General features: G+C 38.6%; 1 protein-coding gene across 3 annotated transcripts in view; it reads right to left on the bottom strand.

The window, feature by feature from the left end:
• Nucleotides 1–2,150: 2,150 nt before the first annotated feature.
• The window catches only part of LOC308177325 (connector enhancer of kinase suppressor of ras 2-like), a 186,277-nt gene continuing 172,943 nt past the window's right edge, over nucleotides 2,151–15,484 (bottom strand). For all 3 annotated transcript variants that reach the window (XM_080554341.1, XM_080554340.1, XM_080554342.1), the window contains exons 23-27: nucleotides 15,144–15,343; nucleotides 7,117–14,744; nucleotides 4,276–4,327; nucleotides 2,768–2,869; nucleotides 2,151–2,186 (exon numbers count right to left, since the gene is read on the bottom strand). In XM_080554341.1, the coding sequence (XP_080410467.1) occupies nucleotides 14,529–14,744; nucleotides 15,144–15,343 (416 nt within the window). In that variant the 3' untranslated portion in view covers nucleotides 2,151–2,186; nucleotides 2,768–2,869; nucleotides 4,276–4,327; nucleotides 7,117–14,528. The remainder of the gene's footprint in view (nucleotides 2,187–2,767; nucleotides 2,870–4,275; nucleotides 4,328–7,116; nucleotides 14,745–15,143; nucleotides 15,344–15,484) is intronic.

The raw sequence follows: 15,484 nt of genomic DNA, 5'->3' as shown, positions 1-15,484 counted from the left end.
ACTCAAGAGTCACTCCCTTCCTCAAACTTCAAAAAACATTCTGCAGAAAGCAAGGCAACAGGAGATGTTCTCTGTACCTTCTCTCATCACAATCACAACAAAATCTAATGTTTTGACAGTCCACACAAAATTCTAAATCTGCAAAAATAATATATCACAAGATCTCAAAAACATGGAAAAAAACAAAGGAATAAGAAAAATCAAAGGAATAAGAAATACTACTTAGTTGGTTGATTCTCTCACTTGAGGACAGAAGTGAAACTCCACAGTGATATAATGAATTAGCAGTGGCTCTAGTAACCTTTTTTTACACCTCTCAAAATCTCAAAAATATCCCAGCGCGGTCTCCTTCCATCCCTTTTTTTCCTCTTTAAGTACACTTTACTGTTTTGACCAATTTTCTAAGTTGCTAGAAGAATCAACAGAAAATGTTCAGTTCAGAACTATGTGACAGGCCTACCTTTCCCAAACTGAATTGAATCCATTATTCCATTTTTAACACACAAAAAAGCATCCTACAAAAAAGTAAAATAAAATAAACGTCAATACTTTGCAAAAGTAGACGTTTTCAGTACAGAACTAGCCAGTAGGTACATAAGGCTCAAAACAGTGAGATAAACAAACATAATGTAACTTTTCAAAAAAAACAAACAAAAAACCCAATAGAACAGATTAGTGAACTTCTAGAGTAGTTATATTGAGACTATTCTGTTTGACTACCAAACTTGTATTTTTTAAAAACTTCCATCCATATGTAATTAAACAATTTCTCTTTAATATAATGAGAGCATTTTCAAAATTAACATCTTTGTGTTTAACCAACAAGACTGTAGTGCAGCAAAACATTTGGACGCCACCTGTATAACATAAGAAAATTCAATTATAAAATACAATCTCCTCTTTCCCTGCTTTATTGGGTAAGTTTTTCTGACTTCGTCTTTTAGATTGTGAAAATGGTGCTCAGTTTCACTGAAAATATGCAATACTCATTTGGTTTAAGAAGTGCACTCAACTAGTTTGTGTTACTCCTTTCAAATCAGTAAACCTAATTACAAGTTCTTCTTTATCCTATTATTAGTATATTTGTCCTCAGATTGCTACACAAATCAAGTAAGTACATGTTCTTTATGAGATTAATAAAAAAGAATCATGAGTTTTATCACTGAAAAAGTATTTGTAGTAACACTGAATTTGTGCCACCAGAGGTCCCTGCTAGTCAACCTCTGACACTTCACAAGAGCATGGAAAAGTTTGATGCAGACTTATAACTAACTGGTTTCAGTTATGTAGTCACTAACAGAATTTTCAGAGACCAATGGAAGTGGAATTGACAGAAAATACACATACACATTTTGGTTTCTATCTTTTTCTGCTCAGGTCTATTTTGTTTGTAATAGGAAAATACAAGCATAACATTTCATATATTAACAGCAGTCAGGGTAAGAAGCTGCCATTGACTAGCAATCAAGAGAACGGTGACAGGTATCACATCTTCTTCTGTGACTAGAATATTCAGTAATAGAGTTGTGACATATTTTTGACGAACAGTTAGTAATACCCTGCTTTAGCTGTAATACTGGATTCACTCAGTCTGTCTTTCCTAAAGTACCTGAATCAGGTCTTTTAACCCGTCCTTTGAAAGCAGCAATCTCTCTCCATGGAGACTCTACCTGGGATTTCAGAATCCCAAATGCAACAGAGTTATGCTGGCAAGAAGTAACCTATGTAATTCTTGCTGCAGAGTCAAGCAATAGGTATTTCGGAACTTGACACTGTGGGTTGGTCTAGATCTACTTGAGTATTGACTGAAAGGGACCTACTTGATCTCCCTGCCTTTTGATTCGGAAAACAGGGAGAATGCACAGGTTTCCTCTTAAAAGAACAGTAGAGAACAATGAGAGAAGGGTTCATTTTTGCATCCTAAATTACAGGTCTTTCCTAATACAAGAAACTGAGAAAAAAAAAAAGAAACACAAAAAAACCACAGTTAAGTATGATGTTGTTTGAAGGTTTTAGTCCAGTGCTGTCAGAAATTATAGGAAACCTTGGATGCAGGTACTTCTTACCTTACACCATCCAATGTAGCGGCCAGTTGCCTGTCTTACTGAAGAGAATTGCTTCTGCAGGTGACCAGGCTGTTCTTCAATGTATTTCAATTTCAGAAGTGGTGAGCTGTAAATTGGAAGCTGGAAAGAAAAGCATAACTGGACTGCAGGGAGGCTGTTTCGTACACTGACTAGTATTTATTTACACTGAATAGTGTTTTTCAAGACCACAAATCTTTAGTCTTCCAATTACAGCAATGTCTGCATATTAAAGCATGCTCTTTTTGCATTACCCAAGTGTGACTACAGGTTAATTCTTCAGCAATAAAAACAGGAAGTATTGTACAGGTTCCAAGAAGTAGAATTACTGAGTATGATAAAAATATATTTTATTCATAAAAAGCATAAGCCAGAAGAGTTGTAAGATGCATGTAATTTATTGCTAGAAACTGTACAAGAGGAAAAGACTTACGAGCAAGTATTATACTCTTTTACTTTATCTGGCTTCAGTCTGTAAATAACGTAATAATCAAAATGAGATAAAACCTCACTAACTTACTCTCTTCATGTTTTATTTGTGCTGTAGAGGCCAATTATTTAGGAGGTAATGTATAGTATCATGTAACACTCAAGTATGTATTTTATTTACTGGGTAATAAAAATCAGTGGAAAGATATTTGTAGATTTGTCTAGCATTCTTTTCAAGAACGACAAACTCTTACTTGATTTGGCTTCACCAGCTGACTTTTGGGTTCCTTTTCTGTTGCTGCGTATACAGTACATGCAAATGGTAGACCAGAAGAAACAGCTGCCAGCTTTACCACCTGAGACAGATGAAAAAAGGGAGTCAATGTAGAAATAAAAACTTCACTCCAATACAATCTGAATTTTACTATAGTATTGTGCTTGATCAAATATGGGATTAAATTAGTCACTTTCAAAATCTTTTTAAAATGGCACACTTTCAAAAACCTCCCCATATTACAAACACTTTCTGAAATACCAATGGTAAAGAAAAAGCCAGGAATCACCCAGAACAACAGTTCTATCTAAAATACGGGGGAGGATTTTACGATCAACGCAACTTTAATGCTTTCGTCGTTCATTATGATAAATTAATTTCTAATCTAGTCAATGTATAAGTACTCCAAGACAATGAATGACCTTTTTATTTCAGCAAAAAACACCTCAATTTTATTTACAGGAATTCCCCATGATGTCAGCCAATATGTCATCTCCTTTCCAAGTCAGAGAACGGTTCAACTATTGTCTGTTTGGAAAAACTGCATGTCAACAATAAGCAAAAATACAATGCAATAACTGGAATAAAGAACTGTCTGCTTAACCTTTCAAATCATGTCACTTGCAATGCAATTTACCGACATTAAGCTTGGTCACGATAGCTTCAAGTCTACTTAGAACATTAAAGTTGGAAAAAAATAGCTTATGTTACACAAAGCTTAAATTCAAATACAGCTTCATATGAACTTTTTTTTTTTTTTTACCTCACTGCCTTAACTTTCCAATTGGAGGTGCACTAAGCACGCTGCCATACGCTGACTGCGGAGCACTCACCGCTGCCATCTCACCACACCCCCGGCAACCCCAGAACGTCCCCAGGAGGCCCTGGGGGTGCTCAGGAGCTACCCTAGCTCTGGAAACCCCCAGGATGCAGCAAATAGGTGGAAGAGGATGGCAATAGTCACAGCATGAACCAATTAACACAATAACTGTCCTTGAGATAATATTGCAGAGAGCGAAACAGCACAGCCTACAGAAGATGCTCCATGGAGGTACAACAGTCCTCAAGGAAAGGCCTGGCTTTTATATTATTAAACTATTTCAGATGTACTGTAATTCAGACAAGCTATTTCAGTACAAGGCGCTACCAAGCCAGCATACCAATTTTCAGTAGATACAAGAAGGAAAGTACAATTTAAAAGTGAGAAAGCACAAAAAAGTTATGTTGGTCACTTAAACCTGATTAAGTTGTTTTAGCACTACAAACTCTGCTGCGACTTTCTAAGTGTAACACAGGAAGACAAAATGTGAATGCTGAACGCAGTCCAATTCCTGACTGACACTAATTGCTTTACTTTTGGGTGCCTGAAGACAAATGCATAAATGTTTAAAAATTAGCTCTACTACCTAACGCTTCTGTTGGCACAACCACTCCAAGAAGGTTTCACTCTTTTCCATGGAAGTCACAAAGAAACGAGGAGAACTTTACCTATATTCACTGGGCTTCACTACGGTGAGTTATCCTCTTCTTTGTTGAATGACTACATATATTAAAAAGACGTAAGTTAGCTAAGGTATTTTTAATTTATTATGAATTTCTTAAAAATATTTTATTAAAATAAGATAATTTACCTATGATATCTTCAAGACATTATAGAGAACTAAGAAACTACAGGATCATGTAGTCCTATCAAAGGCTAGGAAAGAAAAAAAAAACGTCTGCAGGCTGTAAACATGCTGGAATTGCACAGTCAATCAGTAAAACAACTCCAGAATTTCTGTCAATTACAGATTCAAAACAACAAAAAAAACTCCCACTAATAAACTTGGGAAATATTTGAATTTGCCTTTAAAAAAGCAAAATTGAAAGAGTTTAACTCAACATCTGCTCTGCATTTTAATAATAGTTCTTCTGTTATCTGAATTAATGCTCTGACCTAAGCCCTATGAAAACAATAGAAGAAAATCACTCAGTCCCTCATGGCAACAGATCTAAACACCAGAAGTTATAAAAACCATGAGCCCAGATGACACTTTCTGGAGATAAATTCAACATGAAGATAGATCTAAACATCATCAGAATTACAGATATCACCAGTTACATGCCTTCATGTCCTAGATAGGAAAAAAAGGAAAAAACAAACAAACAAACAAAAAGTGAATGGTAATGGTCAAAAGATTTCCTGTGATCCTCCTACCATGCTGCAACACATACCAATAAGTTGTTTCTTCACAGGTATAAAAAGCCCATCAGTTGGTTCAAAGCACTGAAGTGCACAACCTAACAGACATGGCACTGTTTTTGATGAGAAGACTGAAGAGCAATTATTTGCTGATGAAATATATGCTATGATGAAAAATATGCTCTCTAGCAGAACATTGTTACAGCTATGCATTTTAGTAGTAGAACTAGAGTAAAACCGATCAAAATATAGCAATAAAGCTGTCAAATGTATCTGGATAATTTTGGCTTTAAGTCTCTGTACATTTCAAACAGTCTACTTCAAAGTGTTAGAATCTTATCAAAGATCAAAAATACATTTTATATTAAAAAAAGCTAAAAAGCTTCATCACTATAAAGAACTCCCTATCTTCAACTCAAAAGATGCAGAATACAAATGAAAGGCCAATAAAACCACATATTCCATTTATGCTGATCTCCCAGACATAAGTAGTTTCTCACTGAAATTCCACAAATGCACAATTCTGCTTCAAGAATTGGTGCACAAACAAGGGAACTTCTCCTGAAGGTAGGAGCAAACTTCCACTTTCTTTTCCAGAGGAAATCAAAGAAGTGGGCTATATGCAAAAGCCTGATGCATGTGTCTATCTTACGTATGCCTTCTCTGTCACAAAACCAGAATCTACTAGCCAGATTAAAACAAGTTTAAAATTTTAGCAGCTGCTTCATGCCACATTTTCATTGGAAAGGTGTTATTAAACGAATGATAGGCATGGGCTTATAGTTTTTTGCTATCACTTAGATGTCTTGATTTGGAGCAGAAGACTGTCTCTGATCCTTTTTATTTTTCCCAGAAGTTACTCGAGACAGGAAGATCATAAGAAGCTTTAGTTCATATACGTATTTATTTGCAAGTCTCTAAAGACAACTACAAAAAACTCACACAGGTGCAACAAAGTGTCCTTCCACTTCAACTCAACTTACTTAAACTCTGGATTTGTTTTTGATCTTTGTCTGGCAGAGGGTAACCCATGGAGAGGGAAAACAACGACAATGGAAATCTATTATTTTTTTCATAGTAATTAACAACACACAAATTCATGTCACTTATCCTAAGGTACTGAATCATTCAAATCTATGTACTCAACAATATTACTTCAGGATCACCAACCATATGGTGAAGCCAAATGGTTTCCTTTTTCAGGTACAGCCTAAGGTAAAAGGCTCCGTTTCCATTCTCTCGGCTGTCCTCCTTTGCATCACGTCTTTCCCTGCAGACATACATGCATTGTAAACACTTTGTAGAAGTGTGAAGATTCACGTGTGAGCACCCTATCCCTCAACTGGACTGTGAAGACTGGAAAACCCGCGTACATATTTGAGAGAAAGCCTTGATCTCTACAGGCACATTTTGCCCTGTTAAAACACACTCTATTATCCACAATTAAAAACAGTTTAGGTACTTGGGACCAAGTTAGTTTGCAACAGCAAGCTTCAGTGATGTACTACCCTTACAATTTTAGTAACAAGCAAGCATCCTGACGATATTTCACCTCTTGAATAAGGAGCGGAAGGCATCTCAGAAAGCCATAGGTAGACGGAGAACGGCCAGAAGAGAAATACTCCTTTTATTCCCTGGGCACAACGCACCAGCTCTGCAGCCAGCTCTTTCTGGCACCCGTTCCGTAACGGAGAAGCGCGATGCCGAGGCCTCCTGACTCCCACTGCCCCTTCACCTCAGCTGCCCCGCGCCCCAGCCTCCTGCTCCCGCCCCCGGAGAGGAGAAGCCGCGCAGGCAGCGCCAAGGCCCGCATGGGGCCACACGAGCGGCACGGCGGCCTGCCCGCAGCACACCCCGCGGCCTCCCCCTGCGCCTCCCCGGCCAAGCGGCGCCCGACCCGTGCAGCCTCCGGCGCGTCCCGGGGCTGCGGCTGGGGCCGCCTCCTCCTGGCCGGGAACGGCGCCGCTGGCGAAAGCGGCGCGGGGCCGGCGGGGAGCGCTCTGCCGGGAGCCCTCGAAGGCCGCAGGAGACCCCGGGGTGCCCTCAAGTTTCTCCCCGGGCCGCGGGTGCCTCCCGGCGGAAAGCGGGGAGACCCGGACCCGGGGAGCCGCCGCGGCGGCGCCCTCCCCCCGCCAGGCGGCACTCACCTTGGTCGCCATCTTAGCGACAGCCCCTGGCGGCCGCGGGGCGGGCCGGGCGGGCCGGGCTCTCGGACGCGGCCCCCGGCTCCTCCCGCGCCGGGCGGGGCACCGCGGCCCCTGAGGCGGCGGAGGCCCGGGAGCGAGCCGCCGACGTGCCGAGCAGCCGGGGCGATGGAGGCTGCGCGGCTGCTGCCGCCTGCGGTGCTCCCTCAGCGGCGCTCCTGTGCCGGGTCGTGGCCGGGCCCGTAGCGCCTTGGGCGCCCAGACAGCCGAGCAGCGCAGGCGTCGGGCCTGTGGCGAGCTGATAACCGAGCTGTGTCTCTGCCACCGTTACGTCCTCTGGCTGCGGGGAACGTTCTGGGTCAGGGTGTATGGTCACTGATACTGCTGCAGTCCCAAAGCACAAATCCCAAGTGTCCCCATTTAAAAAATGAGAGAAAAAAAACCGTGGAAACTGCATTTGCTTTAACCAAGGAAACATAAAACGATTTTCTCAGGACTGTTCAGGTGAAGTAGCCACGGTTCGTCGTTCAAACAGCTGGAAGACCTGAGCCCAAGTGAGGGAGTGCATCAGCTGCTGCCCGCGCTGGACCCAGGCCTGAGGCCTGACTTTGATTACTCTTTTTCTAATTACACTTATTACAGAACACACACACTAAAACATCGCAAGCAGAAAATTTAAGTGCAGATAATTCAGTTTATTGAAGTCCAAATTTACAACTCAAGTTTACAACTTTTTTTTCCCCAAAACAAAAGCTTTGTTTGAATTTAGGAAGAATAAATGTTCTTTTTAATAATGTACAGACTATATCTCTTAAATAAGTTAATATCTTTGAAAAAAGAGCAATATGTTCCTTTTTTAATGTTGCAGTGCAACTTACAACTTACACGTCTGTGCAATGTACCATGAGGTATATGCCCAGTGAGCAACACACAGTGAAGTTTTCCATTCATAAATTTTCATTGTAGACACACAAAAAGTTAACAAGTTAATTCTGTGATAGAAAAAACGCAGCCAGTTACAGTAATTCACACAGAACTCATCTGAAAAGAGGAAAAAAAGAAACCTAACATTCACTGCCTATATAAACTATTGGATCATCTCTCAACATAGATGAGTATAAAATTAAAAATACTGTTGTGAAACTGAAGAAATACTGTATTATCCAGGGGTTGAAACCTAGTTTACCTGTATTAGTCCAGTTAGAGCAGTTACTTTTCTCTCTGTAGCATCAGTGAGCTGAGGGACTTTACCACAGTACTGGTAGAGCATCTGCTCATAAAAGCGCTTAAGCAAGATGGTAATTGGAGAAAAGTTGCAGAATGTTGGAAACTGTGATATAACTCAGACATTTTCCCTGGCATAGACAGATGGTTCACCGTGACCTCTCAGTTCATCTCACAGTTGATTAGAAAAACAAGGCTGAAACATGGAAGATTACTAGTATTTGAAGTTTTGACACTTCAAACTTTTCAAGATGGCTCTTACTAAAAATACTTATTTTTCATAATGACATAAAACATATATTTACTTTAGAAAGAATCAACCACAACATAATTTTGTGATAAATAACAGTTCTGCCTCTAATACATATATACATACTGCTTGTAAACAAAAAATGCCCACAGGTCATGGAGTCTCCATGATTTTTATACAAGGCGCTATAGATTTTTTTTTTGTTATTGAAAACAGTCCTAGTGAAAGTTTGGTTTATAACCTCCTATTGCTACAGAAACAGTAAGAATGTTTATATTTACAAAGAAACAAAGACCATGGAGACCCCATATCATTATTTGCTAAAGACTTTAAGTTAGCGGGGTTTTCAAAATACACATTATCAGCAAGTTCAGATTTAATTAACAGTACAGGTTGAACACCATCTACTGCTTTGGTATTTCAACCCCTGAATATACAAAGACATTACTACAGCCTACTTCACAGTTTAATGCAAGTAAAGTGCAAGCCATAGTACAAGGGTGTCATACATTTTCATACATGTAAGCATTATCTAAAAAAGGCTCTCTATACAAGTTTTATTAGCTACTTTAGTAAACTAGACAGAAGTCACCTATGGCCCAGCAATTAATGGTCTTGCAAGGATATTTTCTTTGTAATACAGTATGTGTCAAATGTAAAAAGTTTATTAATACTAGTGCATTTCTCCTATATCCTAACCTGTTCCCATTTCAGATTTTTAAGTTGAAATCCTTGTTTCTCAATAAAACAGAAGTCTTAACTGGTACCTTAACTGGTAAGGTCTTACTGTTAGTTTAGCCAGTGAACAAGATTTGTTAAGACATTTGCTTTGTGGTTGCTAGTGAAAAAATGCAATAGAGCAAATATGTATAATGTGGTATACTTGTTTAATCTGCAGCATTCAGACAGATGCATTTACAGTTAGTAAAAAGATCTGTATTGATACCCTCACCAATGCCTGAGAATGAGTAATATTCTAGAAATGTGAGGACAGAAGCCAGCAGGTTTGACCTTTCTGGTCAAACAGCAGTTTGTTGACATATTTCTTCAGCATTGCTTTCTTTCAAATACTGCTCATACAGCGGCATTAATGCATACAGTAAAATCCCTAATTGTCACGTTAAACACTTGTAAGCGTGATAAAAATAAACATGTTTTGTTTGTCTGGCCTGCAGTAAGATGAATATGGTTCTTGAAAACAATGATGGGCAGTATCTTCCTGAAAAAAATCTATACTTTTATTAAGACTAGGTCCCAGTAGTATATCAGCGCTCTCTCTCAAAAAAAAAAAAAAAAAAAAAGTGCCTGAGGTGCCTGTTCTATTAATAGTCAAAGTAAAGCCTCAGTAAAGGTCAACAGTAAAATTCTACAAATTTTAGTGAAGCTTAGCAATTGCCTCTGTGAAGTAACCCTTTTGAAGGTACCTTTGCTATAGTCTTCACCAAACTTTGAATTGAAGAATAATTAATTTGGCCTGGAAAGTTGTAATTGCTGATGACAGTAAAAATAAAGCTAAGTTGCCACATACATCTAGCAATTCTCTGTGACACTCATTTTTTTTCCTTGAAAAAAACAAGTGGTGCAGCAGATTTCTAGCTTAAAAGATAGCAGACTGTGTCTGAACATTAACTGACTGATCATATTCAGAATTCCCTGCTTGGAAAAGGTATCAAATCTCATTCTCCAATATAGTTTAGTAGCAATTGATTAGTTTCTCCTTATGGTGCTAAAATGTAAAGTGCTTATGACGTGTTTGAGAAAGCAGAGCTGTATCAGAAGCTGATGAAACAGTAGGGTAGTTTTTGCCAATGAAGTAAAGCAGCTTGCTTTGGGGAGGGTAAAGACCCCAGGTCTAATGCAGGCTGATTTCTGTGAGGGGAAATGTACTCCTACCTGTGCTGCCCCCAAGCATGGAGCCAGTATTCTCTCAGCTTTGTTTTTATTAAAGGATTTGTACATACAGACTGATGAGAACCTCCTCCTCCTCCTTTGACTACTTCTTGTTCATAACAATTAGAGTAAGTGTCTGGAAGCTGTCACCTGAAATCTATGAAAACAAGAAAAAAGCCTCAGCTTTCTGAGGAAGTGATACAGAGATAGCTACTAAGATATTTTTTAACAATCAAAGAATTCAGTGAATACAGAATAGTGTATTAAAAAAGGAGGGGGATCAGTAGTTTAGGGGGAGCATTAATTCAGTTTTATATACCTGGTGAACTACCTTAATAATTTCAGCTGCATTGTACAGTGTTAGAGTACCTTTTGGACGAGGAGAATTTGACTTATTTGAATTTGGTGCATGGATTTTAAATACAATATCTATATTGCACTTTGCATTTCAGTTACTTCAGCAAAGAGCAAAATACTAATTCATGACTATGAGAATTTCAACACAGATGAACCCATGACACTGAAAGATTTAAAAAATAATCTGACCAACAGTATGATCTCTCAATTTTTTGTCATTTACTCCTATTTCAGAAGTATGTTTTTTTTATTACTTTAGTGAACACTGAGAAATTAATATTGAGATTCCATCTGTTTTCCTTACTATTTGTGTTATTTTTGAAAAACATCTTCCTAATGATGTTTGCCACTTTCAGCTGTATCTATAAGTAGCGTTTTAGAAAAGAAATAGCTGGTTTCATTGTTTACTAAGGACTACTGAACAAGCTCAGCAGGGAATTGCCATTTCTCTTGAGTTGCTATACAGTAGCATTTGAAATTCTTTTTGAAAACTATTTTAAAATTATATAAATCTGTTTAATATGAAAGCACAGATCATCTTCTGGGTTTGAAATGAAAGGCAAGTTTAAATTTCTTTATGAATATAGAAAATTTAATCCATTTAATTCTGTGTCTATCTATCACTGCTTGCACATACAGTATGAACTGGTTTATAAATGGATTCTATAATTTACCGTTCTGCTTGTTTCACTGCATAATATTTCTCCCACACTGTATGAAGGATAGCATTACAAATAGTGAAATACATCTTTTAGAGATCTTCTAGGGAAAAAAAATTGGACAAATTCCCTCTATTAATGCTTCTGCTATTCAGTTGTACAGTAACTACAATGTTCACATAGTAGATACATTTAAATTGAGTTTTACATTTTGCATGAATACACAACTCCAATCTTGGTGAAACCTGTGGTGAAAATTGTCCTCTATTTCCTGTATGTTTTTTATTATCTCAGGTGCTTAGAAGATTAAGTGTATGCTTAATATTCAAGCAAAACAGGTACAATGTGATCCTGGTCCACTCTGATGCATGCATTTAAGGAGCCATTGTCTTCAGTGATTCTTAATTACATAGTCAATTTGCTAAAGCAGGTAAAATATGCCTTCATGTTGTATGTTCTATCCAAACGTTGTGATGTATTTGTTACAATCATGCTGTGACTCAACTGCTTGTGTGATGTAAAGAACTCAAAACAGCTGTCAAGTAATAATACATCCTTACTCTAATGCCTTTTACTGTTATAGGCTACTACTGCATCCACTGTGGTTCCAATAAATGCCAGTGGAAATGAGAATAAAAACCAAATCTGAGTTGTGTTTCTCCAGCTGCTGTATTGGGTCTACATCACAAAGTTTGGCAGCAGACAGGCTGCACGGGTGACCTTTATGAGAACAGAGCAGGGGCTGCCCTCACGTCAGACAGAGAGAGCCCTTTCTAGTCAGCTCAGAAATGGACCCTCCCTTGATCAAAGATGAACCCACCAGCCAAGCTGGCGCTGCCTCTGTCGTTAGTACTTAAGAAAGAATGAAATTGCTGCGCAGCAGCTGTGAGAGAGAGAAGTGAGAAAAATATAAGAGAAACAGCTCTGCAGACACCAATACAAAAGGAGGAGGAGGATGGGGATATTCTCAAGGTGCCAGAGCAGAGATTCCCCTGCAGCCCGTGGAGAGGACCATGGTGAAGCAGGCTGTCCCTCTGCAGCCCGCAGAGGACCGCACTGGAGCAGCAGGTGGATATGCCCTGAAGGAGGGGGCAGCCTGAGAGCAGGAGGTCTGGCAGGAACTGGGGACTGTGAGGGACCTGTGCTGGAGCGGTGTGCTCCTGAAGGACTGCACCCCATAGAAAGGACCCGTGCTGGAGGAGTTCTGGAAGAACTGCAGCCTGTGGGAAGGACCCACACTGGAAGCTCACTAAGGACTGTATCCTGTGGGAGTTACACCATGCTGGAGCAGGGGAATATAGTGTGAGGAGGAAGCAGTGGCATAGATGGAGTGTTACGGACTGACCACATCCCCGTGCTGCACAGAATTGGAAGAGATGCAAGAGTCAGGAAGGAAGGAAGGAGTGAAGTTGAGCCTAGGTAGAAGGAAGTCAGTGTGGGTGATTTTAGCTTTGTCTTTTTTTCTCATTAGCCTTCTCTATTTTTAATCAACAACAACAAAAAAATAATTTTCCACAAGCTGAGTCTGTTTTTGGCTTTGTGAATACTTAAATCTCTTCCTGGATACTAGGACTTTGAGATAATATTTTTGCCCATATTATATTGAATTGTATGAATTTTTCAATTCTTGACATATGAGAGACAATTAGGTTTATATTGTGAAAAATTATCAGTGAATACCTGTGTTTAAGTCAGATGATATTAACTGAACTCACAACTCCTTTGTTGCGCTTTCTAGAAATATTCTAGCAAGAACAGTCAAAGAAAATTGTGAATGTGTGTTGGAAAATTAAGTTCAGTAACATTCAGAGCAATCTTTTTTTTTTTTTTTTTTTTCAAGAATACAAGTATTTTCTCCAAAACCTGATTCTTAGAAATCATTTTCATCCAGGCAAGGAAGTGAAATACATGACGTGATGTGCGTGTCTTCTCAAATCCAATCAATACAGATTGGTTTTCTAGTGATGTACTGAATAACTTCACTCACTTGCTGATGTACTACTAACAGTTAAAAATTATTGCCGGACATGATATAATTTTGAATAATTTACTTAGCTCTATATGCCAGTCAATTACAGAACTTAATTGATTAGTTCAGGATTTTTTTTACTAAATTCTCACCCTTGAAGCATCAGAACTTTTTTGAATTTTGTGACTCACATGCGTCACTTAAATTCACAGTGAAGAAAGTATGAAAACCTGCAGTATGTGCCATATTCAGTGCAGACGTTTTTCTTCCACCATGAAATATTTCAAATTATGTTAAAATCAGCATAAGTTGCAGCATTAGTGAACAACCGACATAGTTCTACTCATATCTTAACTTCTGTGCCACACCTGCTCGCTTATTTTCATTCATTTTAAAGGCAGGCACAGTACTTCACAAACACAGTATCTAATGGCATGTACAGTATGCCCATAGGGCCAGATTGGGATCTATTTGCTAGATGTACAGTGTACATTTTAAGGCACACTATAGGGATTGAGTTTACTTTTTGATAACTCTGTCCTTTTATTTGCAAAGATGGTCACTACCTGGAAATGTAGAAAAATAATCGTTCATCTCTAAGAGCATCCAATGTATTTGTGTTTTTATTTTGCATTTTTCTCAAGAAAAATGTGTGAAAATGTTAACTTCAGGGCATTTAGAAAGTAAATATCAACTACTGTGTTACATTTTATATACATAGATATGTGTTTATGTATATCTAAATATATAAAATGATTGTAGGAGCTCATACTAGAAGCTTAGTTTCAGTACAGTACTTTAAATACACTGGTGTTTGTTTTCAGTTACACTTCTGCACTGCTTCTTTCTAATGCAGAGCTTGATACGGACACCGGTTGATAATAGCAAACAAAAAATTTGTAAAGAATATTATTGTCTTATCATGCAATGTAGTAGGCATCCTGTGGCACTATTCTCTTATCCAACTTATTTACAGTACTGCTGAGTACATTACTTATAAATATTACAGTGTTTGTCTTATTGGATTTTTCACGGCACCCAGCAGTTATTCATGATACAAGTCCTGTCACACGTGAGTTTCAATGAATGAATGTGTATGTGTCAGCATTGGTGCTGAGGTTGCAAGTTCAGAGGCTCCATTTTGTGATTTCAAAGCAGCACTGTACTCACAAATGTCCAGGAAAAACTCATAGTTCTTTAGTTTCCAATCTTTAAACTTCTTTGATGTTAAGTTGGGATCATCCAGCAGGCTGTTGATAACTGTGAGGTCCCCTTCCTTTGCCTATCAAATTCCAGAAAGACACAGTACATGTCAAAATGAAACGTATGCCACTCTTTGTATCTTGGCATTTTATTTCTTCTTTCATTTCAATGCAAAGTGCTAGGCAAACTACTATTCAAACTACGCTTGAATTTTTTACCTATACTCAGGAACTACTACAGCTTAAACTGTCCGACAGCTCATTCCTTGGCACTTTCTATAACAGGCCTCGAAAGAGCAACAAGTAATGTTTGGTTGGTTTATTTTGGCTTTGTTTTGTTTTGAGGCCAGAATACCTTTGCTCTGAAGAAGCGTTTGTTCTAAAGCTACAAAGAAAGCCTCATCCATGGGAGAACACTAAGAGATGATACTTTTACAAGTTTATATTGCTCATACACAATATGAATGATAAAGCCTTACTTTTAAAGTGCTCTTGAGTACTCTGATGTGGTGAAGCTTCTCATTGATAACTGGATCATTACATCGCTTTACAAAAGACTTGCGGAACTCCTGCTTGGTGGAAGGGCGCTGCTCTCCAAAAGCTGACAGACTAGCTTGTTCCAGAGACTTGTACAGCTCTTGCAGACCATCTGAATTTTCTCCAATTTCTTTTAAGTTTTCTGAGAGAAAATAAAGAAACCTAAGAACAAATCCAGCAACTCAGACAAAGCTTCTAAAAACAGCAAACAATACTGCAAATTAGTGCATAAAAACAGCAAATAATTCTGCAAATTACTGCATAAAATAACTTATAACACGGT

Source organism: Anser brachyrhynchus, assembly GCF_964034855.1.
Source record: "Anser brachyrhynchus genome assembly, chromosome: 13".
NCBI lineage: Eukaryota > Metazoa > Chordata > Aves > Anseriformes > Anatidae > Anser > Anser brachyrhynchus.
This window is presented reverse-complemented; position numbering and strand designations above follow the sequence as displayed.